The sequence below is a fragment of the Chelon labrosus genome (genome assembly GCF_963514085.1).
Source record: "Chelon labrosus genome assembly, chromosome: 19".
NCBI lineage: Eukaryota > Metazoa > Chordata > Actinopteri > Mugiliformes > Mugilidae > Chelon > Chelon labrosus.
Window position 1 is genome coordinate 13,361,104 of NC_140352.1, and position 24,423 is coordinate 13,385,526.

General features: G+C 40.9%; 2 protein-coding genes across 4 annotated transcripts; both read right to left on the reverse strand.

Moving 5' to 3' along the window:
- Positions 1–444: 444 nt before the first annotated feature.
- Positions 445–7,071, reverse strand: tap2t (transporter associated with antigen processing, subunit type t, teleost specific). Of its 2 annotated transcripts, XM_084568226.1 has the most exons (12): positions 6,847–7,071; positions 5,649–6,197; positions 5,399–5,513; positions 5,179–5,309; positions 4,236–4,441; positions 3,822–4,019; positions 3,354–3,482; positions 3,084–3,272; positions 2,823–2,996; positions 1,935–2,094; positions 1,424–1,560; positions 445–894 (listed from the first exon to the last, which is right to left on the reverse strand). In XM_084568226.1, exons 2-12 carry the CDS (start codon positions 6,151–6,153, stop codon positions 700–702), a joined length of 2,139 nt encoding a protein of 712 aa, XP_084424352.1. In that variant the 5' UTR covers positions 6,154–6,197; positions 6,847–7,071; the 3' UTR covers positions 445–699. The 2 variants fall into 2 exon arrangements, with proteins under 2 accessions (XP_084424352.1, XP_084424351.1); XM_084568225.1 differs by lacking the exon at positions 6,847–7,071 and having other exon boundaries at positions 5,649–6,338.
- A 1,016-nt stretch (positions 7,072–8,087) lies between these two features.
- Positions 8,088–23,792, reverse strand: slc16a5a (solute carrier family 16 member 5a). Of its 2 annotated transcripts, XM_084567451.1 has the most exons (5): positions 23,582–23,792; positions 19,330–19,799; positions 15,966–16,109; positions 14,081–14,920; positions 8,088–11,392 (listed from the first exon to the last, which is right to left on the reverse strand). In XM_084567451.1, exons 2-5 carry the CDS (start codon positions 19,694–19,696, stop codon positions 11,121–11,123), a joined length of 1,623 nt encoding a protein of 540 aa, XP_084423577.1. In that variant the 5' UTR covers positions 19,697–19,799; positions 23,582–23,792; the 3' UTR covers positions 8,088–11,120. The 2 variants fall into 2 exon arrangements, with proteins under 2 accessions (XP_084423577.1, XP_084423578.1); XM_084567452.1 differs by lacking the exon at positions 23,582–23,792 and having other exon boundaries at positions 19,330–19,971.
- Between the last annotated feature and the right edge of the window lie 631 nt (positions 23,793–24,423).

Here is a 24,423-nt window from a genome sequence, read left to right on the forward strand (position 1 = left end):
TTGTGGTGGTTTTGTATCTCTTTGTGGTGGCTTTGAAATCTTTTGCTTGTCACTGTGGCTATTTTGAGTGTTTTTGGTGTTGTTTTGCCTTTCTTTCCATTTCTTTGCTCATCTACGGTTGCCTCTGTGGTTGTGTTAAGTCTTTCTGCTGTTGTTTTGCATGTTTTTGTAGTATTATTTCATTGTTCTGTATCGTTTTGTAGTTATTTTTGCTTCTTTTTGGTTGTTTAGCTTCTCATTGTGGTGCATGTGTATTACTTCATGGTGGTTTTGAGAGGTCTTTTTTCCCCCTTCTCTTCAGTGCTTTTGGTGTTGTCTTACACATTTTTCTTTTTATCTTTGGGTCTACAGGCCTGTGCCCTGAAGGCCCTTTCAGGAATCCAGGAAACTTCAAACAACTAAGCCAATACATTTTTTTTTTTTTTTTTAAAAAACACATTTTAATTAGATTAGATGGATAAATATATCAGAATACAAAACTGCCTTTAAAAGGATGGTGGTAATTCGTCAGATTGTACATGGTAATACTACTTTAGTTTTTCTTCTTTATAGAAATACGTTTTCACACACATGACACAAATAGGCCTTACTTCACATACTGGAGATGCTTTTACCAAAATACCTTACAACATGAGAAGATGCAGGTTATCAGGACAGGAGCCATATTTACACATTTCAACCACCCAGCTGATCTTTTGCTTAGTCACTCTGAGAGAACAGTTCCTCCTTTAGCCGATGGTAGCGCCCTTTCTTGGCCATGAGCTCTTTGTGCGTCCCCTCCTCCACGACGGCGCCCTTCTCTAAAAAGATGATGTGATCGGCCTTCTCCACAGTCTTCAGCTGATGAGCCACCACCAGGACCGTCCGGCCACGAGTCACAATCTCCTGCAGCACCTGAGAGAGAAATAACAGTTAGTCCACAGCCATGTAGTCTGGTATTAACCAGCTCTTCCTGTTTTGCCTCCTGAATGATGAATACGTACTACTGCCACCTGCTGGTATGGAAAGGTATTTTCCTATGTACAGGCTGGCCGTTCACTGTAGTCTTTGAGGTGTGTTCTAGTACACCATTTTGATCGGGACAAAGGTGTTTTGAGGCAACGCCACAGTCGGCCTTTGTTGCTGGTAGTTCTACACATCGTGGCATATTTGGAGCTCAGACTCCCTAACAGTGCTCCTGTTGCTTTGGTGTAAGAAATATAACAATTATCTTGTCAAATTTAAATGCGTTTCTCCTCAGCTGATTTCAGATGTCACTGCTGTTTGAAACTGCTGCAATGTTCCTCCACCCTGTTCACCTCTAGTCTTCACAACCAGGGTCCAGGTCAAGCTCATCAGAGGGAGGGGGTTCCCACACTAAGCACAGCCTCATCTTGAGGACGTCTCTATTGAGTCTAATTTTCTTCTTTTTTTATTAACTTACAGCATGTTGTGCGTCAACATCCAGTTTGCTGGTAGCCTCATCCAGTATGATGACCTGCGGATCTCGAACCAGGGCTCTGACGATGGCGATGCTTTGCTTCTGTCCCTCTGAGAGGTTCCGTCCACCTTCTCCTACATCTGATCAGACCAACAGATCAGGGTTATTATTATTATTCAGGTTTCAGCCACCGGCCACCTGGGCAGCCTTAATTCTCCTCACGTTTACTATGAAAATTTAATGTTGTGCCACTTTTTCCAAACATGTATCTGCAGCTCGTATAACAGTTTCCTTTACACACTAAACAATGCACATCTCTGTGCAGGTTTTAGCCAGTGAATCACAAAAATAAACTATACTTAATATTTTTTATTGCAAACATAATATTGATGATTGCATATATTGATGTGTTAACTTCATCCTGAACACCTATCCTCAGATACTACGATTAACTGCTGGCAGGTTTTAATGAATCTTGCACAACCGATCTGTACGCCACCAAACGCCTCTGTACCTGTGTCGTACAGGTCCTTCATCTCAGAGATGAAGTCGTGTGCGTTGGCCTTCATCGCGGCTTCTTTCACCTTCTCTAAATTACATTCTTTCAGGCCGTACTCAATGTTGTATCTCACAGAACCAGAAAACAGCACAGGATTCTGGGAAACCAGGGCTATCTGCATAAACAAATGAAGTTAAAACACACAACAGTATTATTATTAGTGCAGTGCAGTATATCTGGTCAATATACAGTTTGAACGTGTTCTGTGATGTCCTTTAATGTTCAAACGTGAAAAAAATTAGACCTGACGTGTTTCACAAGCTCTAACCCTGAGTTAAATAAAGTGACAGAAAAACATCCGATGCTGATGAGACTGTATTAGACAACTTTCCAAGTGAAACTAACCTTCACACATACTCTGTTCCTCTTACTCCACACAGCGCTCAATGAAACGTCAACAAACTTTATAACCTCGTGTACAAGATGGGAAGAGCGGAGCTTGGAGGATGGCAGTGTTAAGCCAGTCGGTGGATCCACCACTTTGTTCCTGGCTAAAACATTACAACTATATGGACTGGTATCACATTCCCTGCAGGACATTCATGATCCACTGAGGATGAATCCCAGAATTTTATTTTCAAACCCTTTAACTTTCACTCTGTTGCTACAAGCAGATTGATTTTCAGGTTCATAATCTAATAAACTGATGGTCGGTCATTGGCTGGTGAGCGTCTGTGGTGTCTCTCATGTGGAAATTTGGAAAGTTGATGTATTTTTAGGTTCATGTCATTTCACACTGTGTCATCTGACAAAGGAACTTGCTACATAGATAAACTTGGGTATAGGCCTGGTGAGTTTATGTGTTGCAGTGGTTTAAACCTCGTTCCACTGAGCAGACTCTACCTTTTCATGGAGGTATTTCAGTTTGTAATGGTGCAGCGGTTCTCCATCCAACAGGATCTGTCCCTCTTGTGATTCATACAGTCTCTTCAGGAGGCCGACAAAGGAAGTCTTTCCGCTGCCGGAGGGCCCCACCAGGGCGGTCATCTTCCCCGGCTGCAGTTCCACTGAAACCGACTGGAGAGGACATGACTGTAGCTCCTCTAACTCTGGATTATTGTTTCTACACACAATGATATTACTCTGAGATGATCAGTCAGTTACCTTCAGAGTTGCTTTATCTGGAGACGAGGCATAGCTCAAGGTGACGTTTTCAAAAACAATTCTTCCCTCCAGCTTCTTAGGGGCTAACTCTCCCTCCTTCTTACATTTTGGTGTCCTGTCCAGATAGCTGAACACTTTGGAAATCACACCGACTGTGGACACCGTCTCTCCATAGCAATACAAAATTTCCTGCAACGAAAAATTAACCATCAATGACAAGCATTTTACATAATTTACAACACAAATACTTAAAAATCTGCACAGACTCACCCTCAGATTGGTTGACATGGGCTTCTGGTACAAGAAAAAGGACACAAGGCTACCAACGGTGAGGCGGCCGGACGAGATGAGGCTACGGGCCTGAACCAGCATCAGTATCTTTATCCCCACAGTCATCAGCTTTAAGGAACAATTGTATGGAGAGGAATTACTCACACTGTAGTTAAACTTCAGAAACATACAAAGCAACAGGTTGTTTTTATAATTATAATTAACATAAGGATTAGGATCATCTTATAAGTTCAAGACAGAAAGTCTTATTTCTATATTAACATGAAAGCCAAAATTTGTACTCAATACAGATTTGATTTCTCCCAACATTTCGACAAAGAAAGATCATTCATTTGAACATTTGTGGTTATTATAATTCCTAACCGTTAATACATATATTTTTTCTCTTTCCTTTTTGACTATACATTGAGTTGAAAGCGTTCCCTTGCTTGGACTTTCAAAACTTACCCTCCGTATTAAACCAAAAACCACACTGTAGATTCCTTTACGTCTGTTGATGACAGCCATATGGTCCAGAGCCTCTTGATACCTCCTCATCTCTTCTTTCTCTGCCTTGAAGCTGCGGACGGTTCGAATCCCGCCGAATGTCTGGAAGGCCAGGTCTTTGATATGAGCGTGGCAGTCCTGTATCTGATCTTTCAGATCCTGTTTGACAAGAAATATGGACTGATGTTGCACTCATTGGATAAAATGTTCAGTTTCTTGAATTTCATCCAGTGAAGCTGAAACAATTATTCTGTGCTACTTATATCATGCTGGTCCAGTAGCGGTTTCCAGACTTACCACTTGTGATTGGAAAACCCAAGACGGATGTCAGTGCAAGGTCTAAAGTGAACTCTAGTGTCCATTCTCATCACCTACCTGGGAAATCGTGATGTATTTGTTCTGCACCATGGCCACGAGCGGCATCTCTATGCAGGTGAGAAGAGTGAGCTCCCAGGACAGGCGTAGCATCACCCAGAGCATCAGGCAGGTTTTGACTGTGCTGCGAACCATTGCGTTGGCGTTCAGCGCTACTGTGCGGCCCATCCTGTCCACGTCAGAGTGCAGGCGGGAGGAAAGCTGACCTGGATGAGAAAACAGAGGAAAGTAAATTAATCAGGGGTTTAAACTCTTTATTAAACTAAATTCAGCAGTCTGTGTTTATGATAATGAATTAAATAGTGGATTTGGTTCAGGTGCAACTGTTATATGGGAAAAAAACATTGAAGGATGCCAGGTTGACTGTTCTACATTACTATTTATTAGTAGTTTTGATTTGAACCATTTTTTCAGTGATCGAGTTTTGACATGAGAAATCAATAAAGTAACATTTATAAATAAATATATAAACTACCAGGTCGTTAGCTTTCTAAAGTGGTTTTCTAGCACCATTGTTCTCTCAACATACAGCTGATGTTACCACTTGAACGGGAAACATGTTTACACGACTACAAGCTCACAAGTTCCATTTGAAGGCAGCCTATGTGTTTGTTCAGGCCCACAAAGACGTGTTTTCCACGGTTTGTTGTGGAAAAACGCTAAGCTCAACATCTTCAGGATCTGGAGATGGAACTGGATCACCAAATCTTCTCAGTGTTGGACATCACTGATTCTTTTGTAGCTGAATGGGGGTAACAACCCAGCAGCCAAGGTCTTGCAGAATAAGCGTAGAGGCTGTAAAAGCTGAAGCTTAATGACCACAGTTTTAGTAGTAATATGTTGAACAGTCTAATGTGGGGATGTTCGTCCATTCACATACAGTAACTTCATACATACAGATATTTTAGCAGACATGTCACATATGTTCATGAGTTCCTCTCACCAGGGCTGTTCTCCTCAAAGAACATTATCTCCTGCTTCATGAGGCTGTGAAACAGCACATGCTTCAGTCTCTTGTTCAGTCTGGCCAAGGTGCACATAAACAGGCCTCCTCTCAGGCCAGAGAACACCGCGCTGTTGAGATCGACAGAAAATAAATTCAGCTGTTTTAAGGACATCACAAAGGAATAGAAATTATATGGACAAATGTTTTGTGTTATTACCTTCCAAGAGAGACAAGCACCAGCTGTCCCAATGCATAACTCAAGCTCATTTGATGTGCTTGACCACTTAGCATATCAATTACATTCCCCTGATACAGTGGGATAAACGAATCACCTGTTAGGAAAGATAAACAACATGGATAAGGCAAACAGAAGCATATTCTGCATTATATATCAGAGAAGCAATGTAAAGTGGTAATGAGTCAAATAACTAGGTGGAATATATGTAATGTTATTATTTCACACTTACAGATGACTCCTAAGATGAGGAAACCGAAAGCGGAAATCAGGTAAAGAGTGTCTGGTTTGAAGTATTTCAGCACCCTTATTAACAAACGCCTGGAATCAAGTTTGGTGCTGCTCTTTTTCATCTTTCCATTTCCACAGAGACCCTTCTCCCAAACTGCACAGGCCAGCAATGAGGACATCGGGGCCACCAGCAGCATGCTGAGGTCAGGAGATGGCCCGGTGTAAGGCCCAGAGGGAGGCGCTGCTAGGATCCGTCCAGTTTCCAGCACAGGGGAAAGAAGGCAGAGGAGTGCCACCAGCTGGCGGAGCACAGCCTGCGGTTTTCCTTCAGTCAGTGTAGATGTGAAAACATGGAGGAAGACCCACTTCGCTGCTCCGAAGGCCCACACACCTGCAAGGCCGCCACAGTCGGAGATCTGCAGCAGGAGCAGGATAGCCCAGTGAGCTGAGCACAGGACAGCATCGAAAAGGAGGATGAATAGTCCACATGCTGCTACTTCCTTCATTTTCCTGTGGTGGATGGTCACACTCCAAGAGGCTAGATGTGATCCTGGAACAACAAACATTACAGTTACTCAGCTCCACATTTACTCAATGCAATTGATAAATCACAATTTTCGTTGGAAGAGAGACTTTGTATGAAATCTACTATACATGTTGTTAAGTTGCTTTTATTACCAAATTGCCTTTCAGGGAACTAACACAGCAGAAGTGTAAGGCTCTATTTTCTTTCTCCAATAATCAACTGACTGTTGAGTGAATCAAATGCCAGGAGTTCAGGTGAACAATTTCAAACTGCTTAATCTTTTCAGTGCACAGACTTACAACAACCCCTTCACTAACCAGCTGTTCAGGTCAGGACAAGACAATAGTTTTAGGCAGAGAAGACAGATGGTTTGACAGACTAGTAAAGCAAATCCCTTCTCTGAACAGGTAAGGTGGACTGCATAACTCATTACTGTTAGCTAATGTTTTCCGCAGCATGCATGTTCACGCCTCACTGTTTTAAAACATATTTTGCTATCACTGCAGCTAGCTAGTTTTAGCTAGCTAAAATAGTTTCAGCAAGCTCAAACCTTCAGTTTTGCGTCATTTTAGTGAGCACTGTAAATAAAGCTTTAACATTCGCCCGGACAAACCCGTGAGACTCTAAAATATGCACAAACCTTAGGTTATTAGGAGCAATTCAGCTGACTTACCGTGTGTTTTCCCTCCACAGTCCACGGTTAGCCAACAGACTGCTGCATATATTTCAGTTTCAGTTTCAGTTTCGTTTTGATGACAGGTTGGCCTGTGTCTGAGCCGCACTCACAAAACACGGAGTCAGCACAAAATATTTCAATTTCTAAACTCATTTAAGTTATGTTTCGGGTTTTACTCTTTAAAATCAATATCAACAGTGATACAGTTTTGAAAGTTTGAGCTGTACAGGGAACCAACAGCTGCTTGTCGTTTTACGTATTTGCCACAAGATGGCGGCAGTTTACGGCTGTGCTTACTGCTGGGTCACGACAAGCACTTCCCCCGGAAGTCTCCTTTCAAAATAATGGCATGAAATAGTGATGGAACTTTTTTGTTACGAAATTCACACAAATCAAATCAAACATGTGCTTTTTAAGTGTGCCATTATTCATTTTTTAAATATGCAAATTAATTTGAACATATTGATAAAATACTTCCTAGACAAAGATTAAAAGTTGTTACTGGGGTCAGATAGTGATATAATATTTCTCAGTCACCAGGTAACAATCCAGTTTTCTGGAGCTGAAAGTCACATAAAAACATCTTTATGACTAATTTCCATTCTTCAAGCAAAAAAAGTGCTTGTGGAATGTGGATATATCTTACTTCAATGGTTTTCTATGATAGTAAACTTAAAATGTATAGGTTTTAGACTGTTTTAGATTGTTTCAGACATAAATAAAGTATATTTATACCAACATTTTCTTTGACATTTGACACTGAAAATCTACCAGTTATGAGAGAAAATGTTGGCCCATTTTTCTCTGTTATTTTAAAAAGTTCAAAACATAAAAATAAATTGTACTTCAAAACAAATCTGCAAATGATCAATTCACTCCAGATAATACAGAATAAATGTGAATGCTGCCCTCTTTGTCTGTGTTGGTAATCTGACACAGATCATTTCTATTTAGAATAAAATCAGGATCTGCGTGTATTTCTCATCTAATCTTCTAAATCTTCTGTTTTTGTGAAGTTACAGCTGCAGGACATCTGGGCTAAAATCCATTCATAAACTGTTTATCTTGAAAGGCTCCAGAGAAGCAACAGTAATTGCCACATAGATTTTTCTGTTTTCTCCAGTTGCAAATTTCACTTCACAGTTTTTATATGAAATTCAAATAATTGTGCGAATATGTTATCCGATATGGAGGTCTGATGGTGACCGAGACACAAAACAAAAATCACAACAGACACCTTTGAGATTCAAACATTTATTTTTATTTTTTCCCTCTGATCATACTGTATAAATAAAGAATTTGTAATAAAGATATATTTTGGCCCACAGCAAGACAAGCCTCTAAAAATGACTAATAAATCCTCTGGTTTCACCTTTGCTTTACTGCAACACAGCGCATACCTGAAACATTTCACTTTCAGTCACTTCTGGGATCAAACAGCTTTGTTCAAACCTTTGTGATCACTGTCAATTCATCAAAAAGTAAAGTCTTTGATTTGAGCTGAGGCGAAAGACATGCGGGCTGCTGACTTCCCGGTGAAATATTTTCAAGTTGATGTACGTCATGAAATGTGCTCCTGGTGTGTTTGTGGGTCATCGGCAAAGTGGAAAAGGCACTGTTCCATTAAGGAATGAAAAGCATGCAATGATAAGATAGTGGATTCGTTGACATACTAATCATTTTTATATCCACTTTCACTGATCTAAAATATACAGTGTGGGTGTAAAATACAATTTCCCACTTTAAAGACTGTTTAAAGGCCTAGTGTGAGACTTATACAGACGTTAGCATTTAATGGATCAGGCTGGTGATACTCGATACTCGACTTTTCCAACAAAAACAAAACAAAACCAACAATAAATGAATCAACGTTATACTGTTGTGCAAAAACTCATCAGCGTTATCTTATTTCCTTGAGCGGCATCCTTCTTAATAACAATGGCTACGCTCCACTTGGCAACACTAGCACGTCATATTGCAGCAACAGCAGGATAATCAATCACATGTTTTGTACAGAGGTGTCAGATCCAACAAGCACAGGCCGCTTCACAGGGGCGTGTTCTGGAGCTTAACCAAAGTCAAAAGAAGTCACGAGGTCTTTAAGGTGATGATTATTATCTAATCTAAATCAAAGCGTCACGGAAGGGTGATAAAGATGTTTGTTCACTGGTTCACAAATATGAATGTTTTGAAACGACTGTCAGGGCAGACCTACATAACGGCTCTCACTGTTTAATTAAAACTTACTGTGTTGTTCAAATAATTCTTTAAAGTTGGCTTTATTAAATGTTTTTCTCTTGGTAATCTATCGTGTCCCATTTTATTAACATTTCACAAGCTGCTTTGTTTCGTATTCGGTGTTCTCATGTATCTTTGCGTTCATATTTACTGTCTCTCTTCCATTTCAGCTGTCCTGTGACAGTCAAGAGTTAAGCAAAACTTACGTCACAATCTCAAGCGAGACCAGACAAAATGCAATGAGGCTGCGCTGTATGAACCGCACAGGAACACATAGAGACATGTGCACATTCCATACAAAATGATGGGTCTTTGGAAGTTATATTAACAAGCAAGTGCTTGATTGTTGCCTACAGATAAAGGCGATAAGAAAATCTTCGCAATTTTAAATAATTAGAGAACTGACATTTATCCAATCCATCAAACCAAGAGCCAATGATTCAAACTTCCTTTGAGATCGACAGGTTGGACCTTATTATATAAAATATTGAAGTGTTTGGAGCCAAGAAGTAAAGAGATACCTGAGGCCATTGGAGAAAAAAAATGCTGCAGATGTTTTTTGAGTCTTGCAAATTAATTAAAACAATAGTGTAAGACAAATCCTTGCACTTCAGAGAAAATTATTATCTGCGAGCGTCTCAGATTTCAATCGACTAACGGTACATCCAGGTTCATGGCTGCTTCAGCAAATTCCACCTAAGAGCTACTGAGAGTCAAACTGCATCGACAAGCAGAAAGAGACTGCACAGGCCGTGGCAGGGAAAGGCTTTTGGCATCCAAAAAGAACAATAGCGTAAAAGAGAGAAAGTTGATGAAGACAAAGAAAGCAGCAAACTAAAGACCTCATCCCAAGTCTGAAGCACTGTGGAGGAAAAGTTTGGGGTCACTTCACAGCAATTCATATCGAAGAGCGCTTAACAAAAATACGTTGAAGCTGAGGTGAACCTTTTGATCAGATAATGGTCTCAAATCCACCAAGAAAAGACTCAAAAAGAAGGAATGAACGTTGAAGAATTACATGTTGTGGCAGGATCTGAAACATCTGGTGCATCCTCAAACATCTTGCAACCGAAGTCGCCACAAGGAAGAGTGGTCACCAACACAGGCGATACTAACTTCTGATGCCAAGGATGGAGTTAAGCTATATACATAATGTAAAAAAAAAAAGAAAAACGGAAACAAGAACAACTGGACGTGTAGAGTTTCTTCAAGAAACTTCACCGCTTATCCAAGTAGCTTCTTCAGTTAACTTAAGTAAATAAATGTTGCATTTATTGCTTTCTCATTGAATACATGGTTGGTTTTGCTCAAGTATATCACCTTTATTTGTGTGCACCCTTTCAAACAGGAAAAAATGACATACTTGTCCAAATACGTCAAGGAGACACACGACTTCATGTAAAGGGAGGTCGGTGCTCCAGGGTCCTTTTGAGATTTGTTCAAAAGAAGATAAACCTCGAATAACACCAGCCTCATCCTTTAACCCTTCATAACTCATGCTTCACTGTACTTCTTACTTCTTACAGGTTTCACACTAATTTTGACCATTTCTATTAATGCTCAGTTTGTGTGCTATTTGATCACAAACACTTGCTGTGAGATTGTTTTCAAGTCTGTAAGCTCATCGTGCACTAACAGTCAAAAACACTTGCTGACACGTAGCACTGATTGTGAGTGATTTCTTTAAAAGAATCTTGGCTTGATTGAGTGAGGTACCTCACGTGTGATAAATTGTGTAGATAAAATCAGCAGCATTTCTACAGTAAACAGTACAATCCCATTGTAAGTGTAAGTGCACATCTGTTGATTTTGGTATCCAACATTGGGCAAACTGTGCAAACTATTCGTAGTATTTGTTTTGGCTTTTATGGTGCTCCGGTTTGCAGAACGTGTACCGTCACTTCAGCTGCAGATAAGTAGTAGTAAAAGTAGTGAAAGCATCTGGCACACCACGCAAGCTGCCACAAACATTAAGAACAACTCGCGAACACGGTCTGACCCAAGTGCGGTGTGTGTTTAAAGCGTAAGCTGATTCAGACGCTGGTGATGTACTCCGCCCCATTAGCTGAGGCCTTGTCTTTGTCTCCCTCTGTGGGCACGCTGCGGTACTGGCAGCCACGGGTGACGTCGACTGCAGGCCTGGCGGCGTCCGGCAACGTGGAGGGTTGACCCTGCTTTGAGGCCCTCATCTCCTTTTTATGAAGCCAGCAAAACGATGTCATCAGGAACACGGCGGACGAGGCAACAATGGCACTGCAGAGGAAGAAGACGTGGAAGTACTGGCCTGTCCGGTCGACAAGGACTCCTGAAGGAAAAACCACCAATAACAGCAAAGCTAATTAAAATGGCTCTGATTGGTTGGAGGATTATTCAAGTGATGCAGAGTTTTTTTTTTTTCTCTGTTCTGGTTGAAATCAGAACATGAGTATGGTAAGTCATTATGGGATGTTTAAGAACTGAGTCTGACTACGCCAGGCTATGTTTGACCTGCAGTAGTACCAAATTCGAATCTCTTTGCAGCAGGCTTCCTTTAAATTAACATATTTTTTAAAAAACTTATTTCTTTTCTACTACAGTCTACAAGCGTTTAAAAGAAATCATAATCCCTCTTATACTATATGTGACCATCGGTGGCAAACCAGGTCAGATGTTCTGCACGAGTAAAATGATCCTGTTGTGACTTGTCAATGCAGTCAGTAGGAGCCACATGAACACAGGAAGCATAACTGTCATTTGAGACAGAGCCTCTGCCCTTTTCCCCACTCTGCTGCCACATTAAACTCAACTCTGTGCTGCTCTCCGCCAGAGAAGCTAACTGAGAACCTGCTGTTATTTTACAGCTGTAGCAGGACCAGCGACCAAGGAAAACTATTGACTGCATATATAAAATACCAAGTTCTAACGTCACCCTACCATACTGATACTTCGCCAAATTGACTTTATTTGTTGGCACAATTGTAATTTTCCGTTTGAGTGCTAATAATTTCAATTTCTGTCTTTGTTCTGCGCTCAAATGTATTTTAAATTGAATTTGAAGCTATTACGAGGCTTCCGGGAGCCCTGTAGTAGCCTGAAAGCCAACCAAACTGGTCTGGAGTTGATCTGTTGGGGAATGATTATGCTCCAGGAAACATCTGCCATACCAAGTCACCTGAACATTGTAGAGTTTAATCTGATTACAACAAAATGGCTTGGATTGGTTGTAGGACTATGCAATTGTGTGCAGAAGTATTTTTTTCCTGTTTATCCAGTAACACCATGCTGTTCATGGAGTTCTTTTTAGTTTTAAATCGTCTCTTTTTGTTTCTTTGGACGTTGGCATTTCTGTGGAAGGTTAGAAGCACAAAGAGGAAATCTGATCCAAAGAAGCTGAACTTTATCCCTTATTCAAAAAACAAGGTGAAACGAGTCCAACTGGACTTGTAGGTTTCTTGAAGACATTTCATCCAAATAGGCTTCAAGGGATGCGCCGGCCACTCTCTACTGCTGCTCATACATTGCCCATGGATAAGAACCTCATAGAACCCCTAATCCCAAAGAATCCAGAAACAAAGCGAACTGGACCTTCAGGTTTCTTGAAGACTTTTCGCTACTCAACCAAGTATTAGATCCTAGTCATGTGATTTTCAGGTGGGCAAAACCAACACATGTTCCTGTAACCCTGACCCTAACCCTAACCCTCGACCAAGACTAGTCTTTTAGAACTGAGTAAGATACTTGGATCAATGCAATAATAATCTAAGGACAGCGCGACCTTAAGCTGAAGTGGGAATTGTTTTAGGTGGGTTGCTGAAACCTTCCTCAGTGGTTCATTGCTTGGTTTCCGTCAGCTTCTCCAAACTGTAGGTGTACCGACCACCATATACTGTTGGTCATTCACCGACTATGGATAAGAACCCCACACAAATCCACTCCAAAGAAGCACTCAGATGCATCCCTGAGAGCAGCTTGACACTCATCCAAATGACCACAGAAAACATCTTCACTGACGTTTTTACAGAGTGCTTGCTCTGTAAGTGGTAGAGATTAAAAAACGCAGTCCTTGTTCTGTGTTTCAACATTTTTAAATTTAATCTGAAGCTATTTTGAGGCTCTGGAATAGCCTGATTATGCTCCAGCATCTGCCGTACGTAGTCATCTGAGCGTCATAGAGTTGAACTTGTTTACAACACAATGGCTCTGCTTGGTTGTAAGACTATCCAGTTGCGTACGGATCTATTTTTCTCTCTGCAATGGTTGGAACATACCCCATAATGAAACTGACACCAGGATGGTTCTGGGGTTCTTTTTCCATTTAAATTGCCTCTTTTTTGTTTCCTTGGACCTTGACGATTCTGTATAAGGTTAGGAACACAAAGAGGAAACCTGACACTAAAAAGACAGTAACTCTAGAAGATATCCACTTGTTTTGGCTGCCTGAGACTTCAGGTTGTAAGCGTTAAAGATATTTTTCCACAGAGTGAATGCTGTCCCCGTCAATTTAACTGTCACTTCTCTAAGAAGGAATCTCTTTAGGGCCAGTACGAACAGGAGGAATAAACACAGGAAAGCAAAACCTGTTCTAACACCTCTAAGGTTCTTGAAAAACAAATGTAAACCTTCCCTTTAAGCTGTTTTTAAATTGTGCAATTGTTCCCATACAAACTGCATAGGGGACTAAAAACAACAAGCTGTGTGTTGTTATGCCTCACAACATGAAGCATAAAAAAAATAGAGCTACAAACACAAGTGAAGATGAAGGTGAGACACAAAAAAATAAAGACTTAAATCTACCTTTAACCAGCAGCAGTTGTGCAGATGTTGAACTTTCTTTCAGTACATAACAGAAAATGCTTTTTTGTTGAGTGTGCAGCATACTCTCAGTATGTCTGTGCATCCCGCTGACATTTAACCGAACCATTTTTACCGTTTCTGTAAATAAACATCTGTCTAAAGCCTGTCGAAACTGCATGCTGAGGCATTAATCTCTCCTCGCTCTCTGAGTTTACTTTACCTGCCAGCGGAGGCCCAATGAGCAGCGTGATGCTCTCCATGATGGCGAGGAGGCCCAGGGCGGAGGGGAAGCGTCTCATCTCCACGATATCCATGAGGACGGTGAACATCAGGGAGCCCACCACACTCATGGACAGCCCGTAGGTCACCACATACGCCAGCAGCACGGAGAAGCTGGGCCCGATGCAGCAGATGCTGTTACTGAGCCCGTTGACCAGCAGAGCCGAGGCAAATACATAAATGTGTCGGCCTTTGAACCAGGGCATGTTGAAGATGAGGCCAATCGGCGGCCGCACCACGATGTTGACAATGCCCAGGATGGAGAGGAGAAGCGCGGCCCGGCTCTGCTCCATATTGTTTGCTGTGGCGTAAGGAACCAGATAAACCAAAGGCACCACGAAGCCCAGCATCATCCAGGTGATGCCTATGGAATACACACAGTACCGCGGGTTGTTGCAGAACTGATCGAAGGCCATGTGCTTGCTCAGGGAAGCCAACACGTAGTTCCATACTGTCCTCACCCTCCCCTTTTTCTTCCTCTCAATTGCCTCCTCTGGCGGAGGGGGCCCATGGTTCATCAGTGGCTGGCCCCGATGCTTGGCGGGCTGGAGGGGCCTCATCACGGCTCCGCACACGCAGCAGTTGAGCAGGACGGCCCCCAGAACGAGAAAGCTCCCCCTCCAGCCGAACTCTGTGTGGAGGTAGTTTCCCAGGAAGGGGAGAGTGCACAGTCCCAGAGCAGTGCCGGTGGAGGACATGGCGTTGGCGAACGCCCGGCGGCGCACAAAGTAGTGTCCAAGGATTGTCACAGCTGGTTGGAAGCTGAAGCAGAAACCCAGTCCTGCAACAAAGCAAGAAGGCTTTCAGTTGTCTCTGAAGCTTCTCAGTCATATAGGTCATATTATAGCAAAAAAATAAATAATAAAAGTCCGGTTGCCCTTGTTTCAGCTTTTATTTTGAAAGGACTTTCATTTTTATGATCAGAAATGCCACAGATGGAGCTATGATAAAAGAAAAAAAAAAAAAGTGTGTAGAAAAGTTATATCTGGTACTTTATGTTTGGTTTCTAGAAATGAAAGTCAAAAATAAGAAATAAGAATAATAATAAGAATGTCAAAGTCAGCCAAACTTATTTTTTACAGTATTTACGTACATTTAACACAAAGTTTTCATGAGAAGGTGTTGAAGGGCACAACTATATGTGTGTATAATTTAGATCAAAGGTGTTGGAAACTAATTAAGGGTTAGGGATTAAGTCTTAACAGGTTTTATTTTTCTCAATCAAAGTTTTGAGGGGCTTTAAGTGAATTATTGGACTTTTGGAGTAGAAACAGCTGCAACAAGGTGCAGGTTTGCATTAAGACAAAGGCTGGGCTTTGAAAAAAAAAAAAAGATTTTCTGAATCAGTATTTCCTGCATCCTCTTGAATCAACCTGATAAAAAAACTTAATTGATAAAAATCCATTTGATTTAAGCCTGTATAGCTTCAAGCTAAATATGTTGTGTAAACTACATATTTTAATACTAGATTTTTTCCCCTTAGTTTAGTAAAATATATTAAATACCTAAAATTAAATTTAATAAAGCATTAATTGTTTTAGCTAGGTATTTATCAAGTTTTACATGATGAAGCACGGTTTTATATAAAATTGTTTTGAAACTGAAACATCTCTAAATGAACCGATATTGAATTGAATCAAATCAGGAAAAGTAAAGAGTGCTCTTGTCTGGTGTGGTCTCCACTATCTCCTAAAGGAGAAAGCCGTTCCACTTTCTTGACCAGCTGCTCTCTAACTATTCCTGTTGCTTGGATCTGGGCAGGTAGCGAGACGGTTGCGTGCAACCACGGTCAGCTGGGATAATAAATCTGTTGAGTGTTTGCTGACCTGTAATGACCCCAGCGGTGATGTAAAGCTCAGTGATGGAGCGGGTAAATGAGCTGGCAGCCATTCCTAGTCCACTCAGGACTCCTCCCAACATGACCGTTGCTCGGCAGCCGAGCCTCTCCACCAGCACGCTACAAAAGGGACCTGTGGATCAGATTTAATACTCTTAGTTTAATGCATACCGGAGCAAAAGTGGGCACAGGCTTGCACGGCAGAGGCGAAATAGTTTTCTTAATCCTGCCTCACATAACCGGTGTTAGGCTGTAATCTTCAGCACCTGAATGCCCTTTCCAAGAATATATCAACACTTACAGATGACAGGTTCATGCACTTACCATAGATCTGATGTATAGTAGTTTGTTGACCATTATGACTTTTGATTTTGTTACCTCAGCTCATTTCTGCAACGTCACTCTACTTCAACACAAAATCTTTGCCTGCAGAGAAAGTCTTACATTATTTGAATGGCTCTGTGCTAAATGCAGTGGTGTGCACTGATTACAGGTCACTGAGAGGGGTGTTAACATGGTGGGATTTTGTTGTTAGGCACCAGGGCTGCAGGATTGATGGGAGTAATAACTGAGACCACATAAGTCAAACAAACAGGCTTCAGTGTGTGTGTCATAAAGGCTCTTTCAGAGTACTGTGGGACATAGACGCCGTAATTACGCACATAGCCTACGCCGGTGGGAGCCATTTATACTTGTGTGCTCCTCCGCCTGGCTCGTTCTGTAAAAATGCCACCCATGTGCTAGTCTGCAGTGTGTTTTTTTTGCCAGTCAGGTTCATTTTGTTTCTACTTCCTGCTTCACTTTCTACTTCCTGCTTCACTTTCCACTTCCTGCTTCACTTTCCACTTCCTGCTTCACTTTCAACAATGGCGACTGAAACTTCCACTGAAATTTCAACGAATACAAGTCATACATATGTTTGTATCTCCGAACCTCCTCAGTTAACCTTCCCTCAATATGTTCCATCTTTATTGATCCAAAACAACCAATTTGAAAATTGCAGAAATGGAGAAGCAGTCGGAAATACTAACAGCTCTTGCGGTCTGCGTCGCTGTGACGCACAGTTACATTTCTGGGGAGGTACACATCAGTTACGACACTAGGGTCTCTGCAGGGTCTGTCGCTGTAGCTACGGCGCCAACTTAACGCAGAAGACTAAACTGCCTATTAGTCGAAATGTTTGCACCCTGATGTTTGCAAGTAACGCCTCAAAGCCACTTCACATGTACAAAAACATTACCGTTAATGACATTAATTCTCTATGTGCCACATTTAATTTAACTGGCATGGAGGTGGCTGCTTTGTGCAGTTTAGTGAAGATAAACCTGTGTCACATTTCTTTCTGCTCAGAATAATTTGGAAGATCAAAGCATTCTTGTCTCCAAAATCCTTGAGAACAGTCCGTACCTCCCTATACTCCTGTCCTGGAACTACTTGTACCTCTAATTTGTTCAGACTACAACTTGAGTGAGTGATAAGTCTGGCATTATTTAATATTTCACTACTGGAAACAACAAAAATACCCAAAATGATGTGTTGCTTTGGCTTTATTATCACCATTCTCATGCTCTGGTTCTGCTGGCAAAATGGCAAAAAAAAGTGTTTCCTTATAATCAGACACCTCAGCTAAGTCTTATTGTCAGAGCTGTTCTCCAATATCAGGAAAAGGGGAGTACAGGGAATAAAAAGGAAAATGCTGTTCTACATTAACTTGTAACCCAAGTGCTGTGCCGTGATGTTATTATGAAAAAACTTTACATCACTGTGTCTATATTTATTTATCGTGATCGTGAGATGACAGTGCTTACAACACTTGTAAATCCTGAGACTGAGAAATAAACAAAGACACGCTAGCTACGTTTCACAATCAAAAACATTAGAAAGACAATGCTAATTCAACATATTATTAAAAACAAAAAGTTTGAGGAATATCAGGGAGCTGAATGTTTAACTGAAGGCTTTATTGATTTAATATACAATTGAACGAATGGGAAGGGATGTCATAACACTGGAATGAATTGGAGAGTTAATGACAGACATTAAAGAGGTGAAAAGTGCAGTCACTTCATTGCTTCTACCCATGGACAGCAGATGTGGTCTGTTTACATGCCAAATACACATGCGAGCTAAAAGCCAAGCCACAGCAAAGTATCAGGAAAGAGGAGCTGTGTTCAGGGAAAGGATAAGAGGAGGGTAAAAATGAAGGAATTTAAGTTTGACAGCATTGCAATGGTATGGACACGTAGGAGTTGTTTTGGTTTGAGGCAAACTTCTTCTGATAAGAAAGACAAACATAAGGAATGATGATGGCTTTTGTGACAATTGTTGCTGTTTCATTGGGAGTGGAAGAACTGCAAAAGGGAGGAAGAACTTTCACAGGACATTCTGATAAAATAAAGATAAGAGATCAAGTGACTTGCTGTGCCCACGTTGTAAATATTGCACCAGTCACACCACCCAGATATCCTCCTCATGGAAAGTCTCCTGGACTGAGATGAAAGGCCAGACTAACAGCATTCCTTCCAGTTAAGGTTTACATATCCAGATTAATTACTTTCACCAAACTAATCTCTACTAAATTAGATGAAAGTGAACCTAGATTCTTCTCTGTAGACATGAAGTTACCAAATTAAAAGTCATTGTTCTGCTAATTGTTCTGCTGTGTTAAATTTATTATAACCTTGTCAACCTATGACTTTCCACCTTGTTTCACGCAGTTCACATAAAGCTCTGAAGAAAGCGTCAGGGAGGAAGGAAGTGGACAAGGCTGACTCAAGGAAATAGTGTCTTAGTGTCAGCTGTGTCTTCGAAAACAAAATTAGTAACGTCACTTGTTAGAATTAGCCCCCATTAGCTGGTCGTTCTTGATCGCAACAGACTGGGGATCATAAAAGCTTCTGTTGCTTTTGGGTTTTTCAAGGAACACTTGTTCTAAGTGTTTCTGTAAAGTTTGGGTTGTTATTACTTTTGTAACACTGAATCAGTCGCTCTGTGTCTTGGGAAATAAGCAAGCTGCAGTTTCTCAGGGGATAATCTTCTTTAAATCAACATGGACTCAGGCCGACAGCTCAAAGCGCCCCCAAATTCTCTCTCAGGTTTCACACCTTGATTTGATTTGACTTGACAACAACAGCAGGTAGTAATTAAAACTACCTGGACACTGTGAGGCAACTTAAATCTTCAACTTCTAAGACAACAGATTTGTAAGTGATAATAAGAGTGAAATGTTAGTAGCAGAAAAGCCTAAACTTACACTGTTCAAATATTCTGGCAACGAATAGCTAGATAGATTAAGGTTAAAGTTTAACTAAAAGATAATTGTGGCAGTTTAATTCCTGGTTGGCCTACTTTACCTCCTGCATGAAGCACTGACGTCATGATGGACGGCACCCATGAGGTTTCGCTGTTGGAGGCGTGGAACTCCTTCTGCAAGTCAGTGTAGAAGATTCCCACACAGGAGGGAAATGCAAGGGTCAAAGCCAGGACCATGATGGTGGCAATCAGCACCACCCATCCCCAACCGCCGTCTGGAGCTGTGTCTGCTCCAGTTACAGCCAAAGTGTCTCTGCATTCACCTCCCTGCCCCCTCTCCTCAAATTCACAGTCGTTGGCCTCCTGAATGTTCTCGTGCTCCGTGCCGTTCTCCCGCCCGAAACTCTTGGAAGCCTCCGGGTGGAGGCTGCAATCGCTTGTCCCCCTGATTCCATTTCTCTGAGTCATTTTCTGCTTGGCACTTTGGACAAGGTTCGTGTGTTAGCTCTGCGGGGTGTGTTATATCTTTTGCCGCCCATGTCACTGTAACTGCTGTGACCTTTGAGGAGACCTACAACCACAAAAGCAAACAGTTGCGGGTTAGAAATGTTGAAGTGGTGAGTGGTTAACATGGCCAGGCACACCTTGATTGATATACCTAAACAAACACTGAACTCTATTAAATTTTGTACCAATAGGCAGAAAAGCGCTATATAAATAGATTATTTACCATTTATCATATTTCACTTGCCATTAAGTGGAGACAGACAACAGAGTTACAAAAACTGAGGTTTTATTTCAATACAAAGACAAAAAGGCAACAGGTGAGACGTGGTGACTTTTACACCATGCATTTTACCCACAACCCTTCAGGCCTGAGTGATTAGAACCACCCAGAGAAACTTGCATGGTCACTGCAAGGCCAGTGGGCGTGCAGAGCGACTTAACAGCAACATCTTTAATGGTAATTGATGTTAGCATGCCAGCATTACAACCTGTCAGCGTACAGCCTTAAAAAGTACTACTACAAAATCTGTGACGGGTCTGAAATAGCTAACCCTAATCATGGCAGATTATATCTCAGTCCACATCCCTCTTTCAAAGAAGGGTTGCACAAATTGACATAGATGGCTTCCTTTATTTCTCTTTCAAACCACCTGTCTTTTCTGATAAAATGGTCCATAGTCGTGCAAGCTCCTGATGCTCAACACCCACAGATATTCCCATTTAAACCCTAGGTCCCCACCAGTATTTTGGAAGAAGCTACTTGGATGAAACACCTTCAGCTTGTTTGAGCAAGTTTAATGGGAATTGATTGATTGATGTCTTGTTTAAAAGTTAACTGTTTTAGTATTCAACTGTTTTGAATTATCAGCAGTAGGCTAATTTCCCTAGCTCAACCAGTTAGGCGATACCTTTGGCCTTAAGAGGATTTGTTAATTTGGCTCCTCTGTCTCTATCCTAACCCTGGGGCAATATAAAACTGGTCAGTAGACCATAAACAGGAGAGAGATATGCAATGAGGAATGGTACAGTGGGTCCATGTTCTTTAAAACTATTCATGGACTGTATCTTCCTCTTTTACTGTTTGGTCTGAAGAACGGGTACAATGACTGCCTGTTCTTTAAACGTGTTTAGTAAAGCAGGTATCTGGTTTAGGGAAACCAGTTACACTAACCTAGCTAGTTTGAAGCAAAAGCTTCTCATCTACTCGTGGCAACATTCTTTTACTGAAATGTTTAGAAAAACTCACCAACCAACCACACAGATTTAAATCAATTCCAATCAAAGGCGATCAATTATGAGCACTTAAAACCAGAAAATTACACCCAAGACTTTATGTCTGCAGTTCAGGCAGTAAAAGCATTAATACAGGAGAGGTCTGAGGGGTTTAAAGACAATCATGCCTGTGTAGAAGCAAAGTGAATCCAACCAGCATGAGACTAACATGAACATGTGAAAACCGTTGAATGAATAAGCCTTTGTGCAAATGTTCCAGCAGAATCTCCCACAAAGACACATAACACCAGTTCCAGATGTACCAACTATCGAGCAGATCAACATCAGAGCAGCAAGATTATACTCACGAGAATACCCCCGAGTCATAAGCTCTCTGTGGTCAAACATGCTGTATGTAGGCAATCATTAATGGTTTGAATTTTCTAATGCAAAGGGTAACCAACTTTCTAAACTCTTACCTTTAAACACAAGATACCAAACGTCTAAATGAATCTGAAGCTCAATACTCTTACTTACTCAATACTTTTTGGTGAAGGTTAAAAAAATGCTACAGTCAGTAGTCTGTGCACTTCTAAAGCTTATCAGATTAACAGCTTTGTCTTTGTTCAATCTGTACAAACACTTACGAGTAAAAATGAAAATTTAACAGGAAAAAGAACACAGTCTTGTTTAGTCAGGTGGATTTTTGGGGCCTTTAGACAGAACCAGGCTAGCTGGTTCTTCCCATTTTAAGTATTTATACCAAGCTATGTTAACCATAACAGTAGCTTCTTTTTCCTTTTAAGAAAAAAGAAAAATATGTGTTCGAAACATATTAATACGACCACTGTGTCTTTATATGCAATATGAAACTACTGCTAGCTTAGCTGAGCTTCTCTTAGTGGAAAAACATGAGACAAGAAGAAACAGCTAGCGTGCCTCTCATCAAACCTAACAAATTCCACTTGCTAGCAGCTGATTCAAACTGCGCTGATTAACACATAATATAACATGTTGTTGTGTTTTTAGGGGGATTTCTTTGTTTTGGACTGAGCCACTATGGGTGTTTCTGTTATTTCTAGCTTTAAGCTAAGCTAAACTAACCAGCTACATGAAGTATTTATATCAGATTGTATCTCATTTCACTTTCTAAAACAAGTTTCCACTCTAATGCCACTCTATTGTCAATATGAAGCTAGAGCTAGAGCTTGGAGACATTCAGTTTAGCAGAAGAACTGGAAATAGGAAAGCTTACCAAAACCAAAAAAAACCGCTTGTTGTTGTCCTTATTCCTAGTCTTTGTGCTAAGCTAAGCTAAGCTAAGCTAACTGGGTACAGAATGTAGCTTCATAGTGGTATCAAAATTCCTACTCTACCCTTAGAAAGCAGATTTGACTCAATAATATTTCTTTTGTAGTCTTTGATTCTTTAAGGATTCTGGAAATACATTAACAAAATGTTGCTAAACCAGATTCTTTACTGGTCTGTTATAAAACTCTATGTTCAGCATACATGCAACAGACCGTGGGAAAATACCTGTCAGACAAAGATGGTATGCCATATTTTTTTATGATCTGTATACAGGTTATTTTCTTTCCAGTCTTTGCTTCCCAAAAAGGGTCAGCTGTGAAATATATATATAAATATATACATATAACACTTACGGGAAAAGTGGTTTCTATTTTCTGTTCACCACATGTCATGAGACACAGATGGAATAAGTCACGCATGTAAGAACCACCACAGAACCCATAAAGCTTATATTTCCTCTCTGTATATGATCACTTCCCAAAACATGAACGAGTGAACGTGAACGAGTACAAAAAAAATGTATTCCTGCACTACATCCCATCCTCCTTCACGACTTTTCTAATGTTTGGTTGATGTAGTCTGAGGTCAAAATAATTGGAACATGTGTACAACACAACACAATTCAACCACAAATAAAAGTTGAATGTGCTCTAAAACTACTTCTGAATACCAGAACCTTCATGAAGATAAGACTTAGTGCAGTACTGTCATACTGTAATGTTTTAACTGGTGTACCTAATGAACTGGCCAGTAAACGTATTCCTATTCTGCGTGATGGATCAGTGGGAGGAAATTAAGGCCTCACATATCTCAGCAATCTCAACATCCTGTTTTGTTCCTTACCTCCTGCGCTCTGCACACTCCCTAGACAGTCTGGTACTTCGCTTAATTGTTTGAGGAGGTAAAAGTGATGCTGAGCCACTATTCCTCTGGGACGGCCCGTGGGAGCTCCGCCTTTACTGCCACACAGTGGGACTGCATACCGGTCCAAGAAGTCTTTACCAGCCGTAACATTTCATTTACTTTTCTGCACATTTTCCACGTAAGCTTATTTTTTTCAACCTTCACCCACGTGGCAGCTCGTTAATATTACGACTCGGAGGCTAAACGTGGAATTAGAGCATCGAGATGTCATCACAGAAACTAGCTTTACCTGCAACCCTCAGCAGTTTAAGTATTTTGATTACCTTTTGTTTTCATCACACCCTGACATTTAAACATCCTCAACATCATTGGCTCAACACTTCCACACCAAAGAGGAAGCGACTGGTGCAGCGACGTTTCTGGGAATTTGTAAATATATGAGAATAAGATCTTACTCGCCTCTTTAAAATTAAAAAAACAATATGTTGGTGCTGGTGGTGGAGGTGGTGGTCCGGCGGTGTCAGCCACTCAGGCACGGTCGCTCCTCGATGACTCCGGAGGAGCAGCAGCCGTCCGGGTGTTTGCTTGTCACAGAGCTCCTGCCTCTACGGTGGGCGGAGACTGGAGGGTGGGATGCGGGCTGCGCAGTCCCCGGCCTCGCCGCTACCACTCTGCATAATGAGCCGTAATGGTGGACACAATGCTCAAGTCATACGGACGGGAACTAACTGTTCTTACACATGGCCAGTATACGGTACATTAGAAACGGGATTTAATTTATTTTAAATGTAAATGTAAAGTTAAAAAATACAGAAAATAGAGAGTGCAGTGCATTTGCAAATTGAATTGAACTGAACTGCATTGTTTAATATTTTATGTAAATTAAATTTGTATTACACCATTTCCTAGACACAGGCATCTATGATAGTCAATTGCAAATTTTAGCTACTGGTATTTCATTTAAATTATATGACATAATTATAAATTATAAATGAATTATATTACATATATGGCTCCACTTGTTCTGTTTCAGATGAAAGCTTTATTCTGAAAAAAAAATTACAAAGATGAGAGAAAAGTGTTTAAATATCAAATCTGCGGTTACTAAACTTTTTGGCGTTTTGAAATAAAAGATTAACTCGTCCTGTACTATCAGTATTTTACTGATAATGTTTTCCTCGCTGCGCTCCGCTTGGTCGTGGCAGAATGCCCACCTACTTCAGTGGCAATGATGAGGAAACCCAGAGGTTATGATAATAATACAGTAGCAGCTGACACATTTTCATTTGTTTTTGGAGCTT

Excerpts from the sequence above, each read along its gene's own strand:
- tap2t (XM_084568225.1), bottom strand. The coding sequence starts at position 6,213 with ATGTTTGTTGTTCCAGGATCACATCTAGCCTCTTGGAGTGTGACCATC. Across the intron at positions 3,273-3,353 it reads CCATGTCAACCAATCTGAGG|GAAATTTTGTATTGCTATGG; the intron begins GTGAGTCTGTGC and ends TTTTCGTTGCAG. Across the intron at positions 895-1,423 it reads ATGTTGACGCACAACATGCT|GTGCTGCAGGAGATTGTGAC; the intron begins GTAAGTTAATAA and ends TTTCTCTCTCAG.
- slc16a5a (XM_084567451.1), bottom strand. The coding sequence starts at position 19,696 with ATGACTCAGAGAAATGGAATCAGGGGGACAAGCGATTGCAGCCTCCAC. Across the intron at positions 14,921-15,965 it reads CACCGCTGGGGTCATTACAG|GACTGGGTTTCTGCTTCAGC; the intron begins GTCAGCAAACAC and ends GCTTTGTTGCAG. Across the intron at positions 11,393-14,080 it reads CATTGGGCCTCCGCTGGCAG|GAGTCCTTGTCGACCGGACA; the intron begins GTAAAGTAAACT and ends TTTTTCCTTCAG.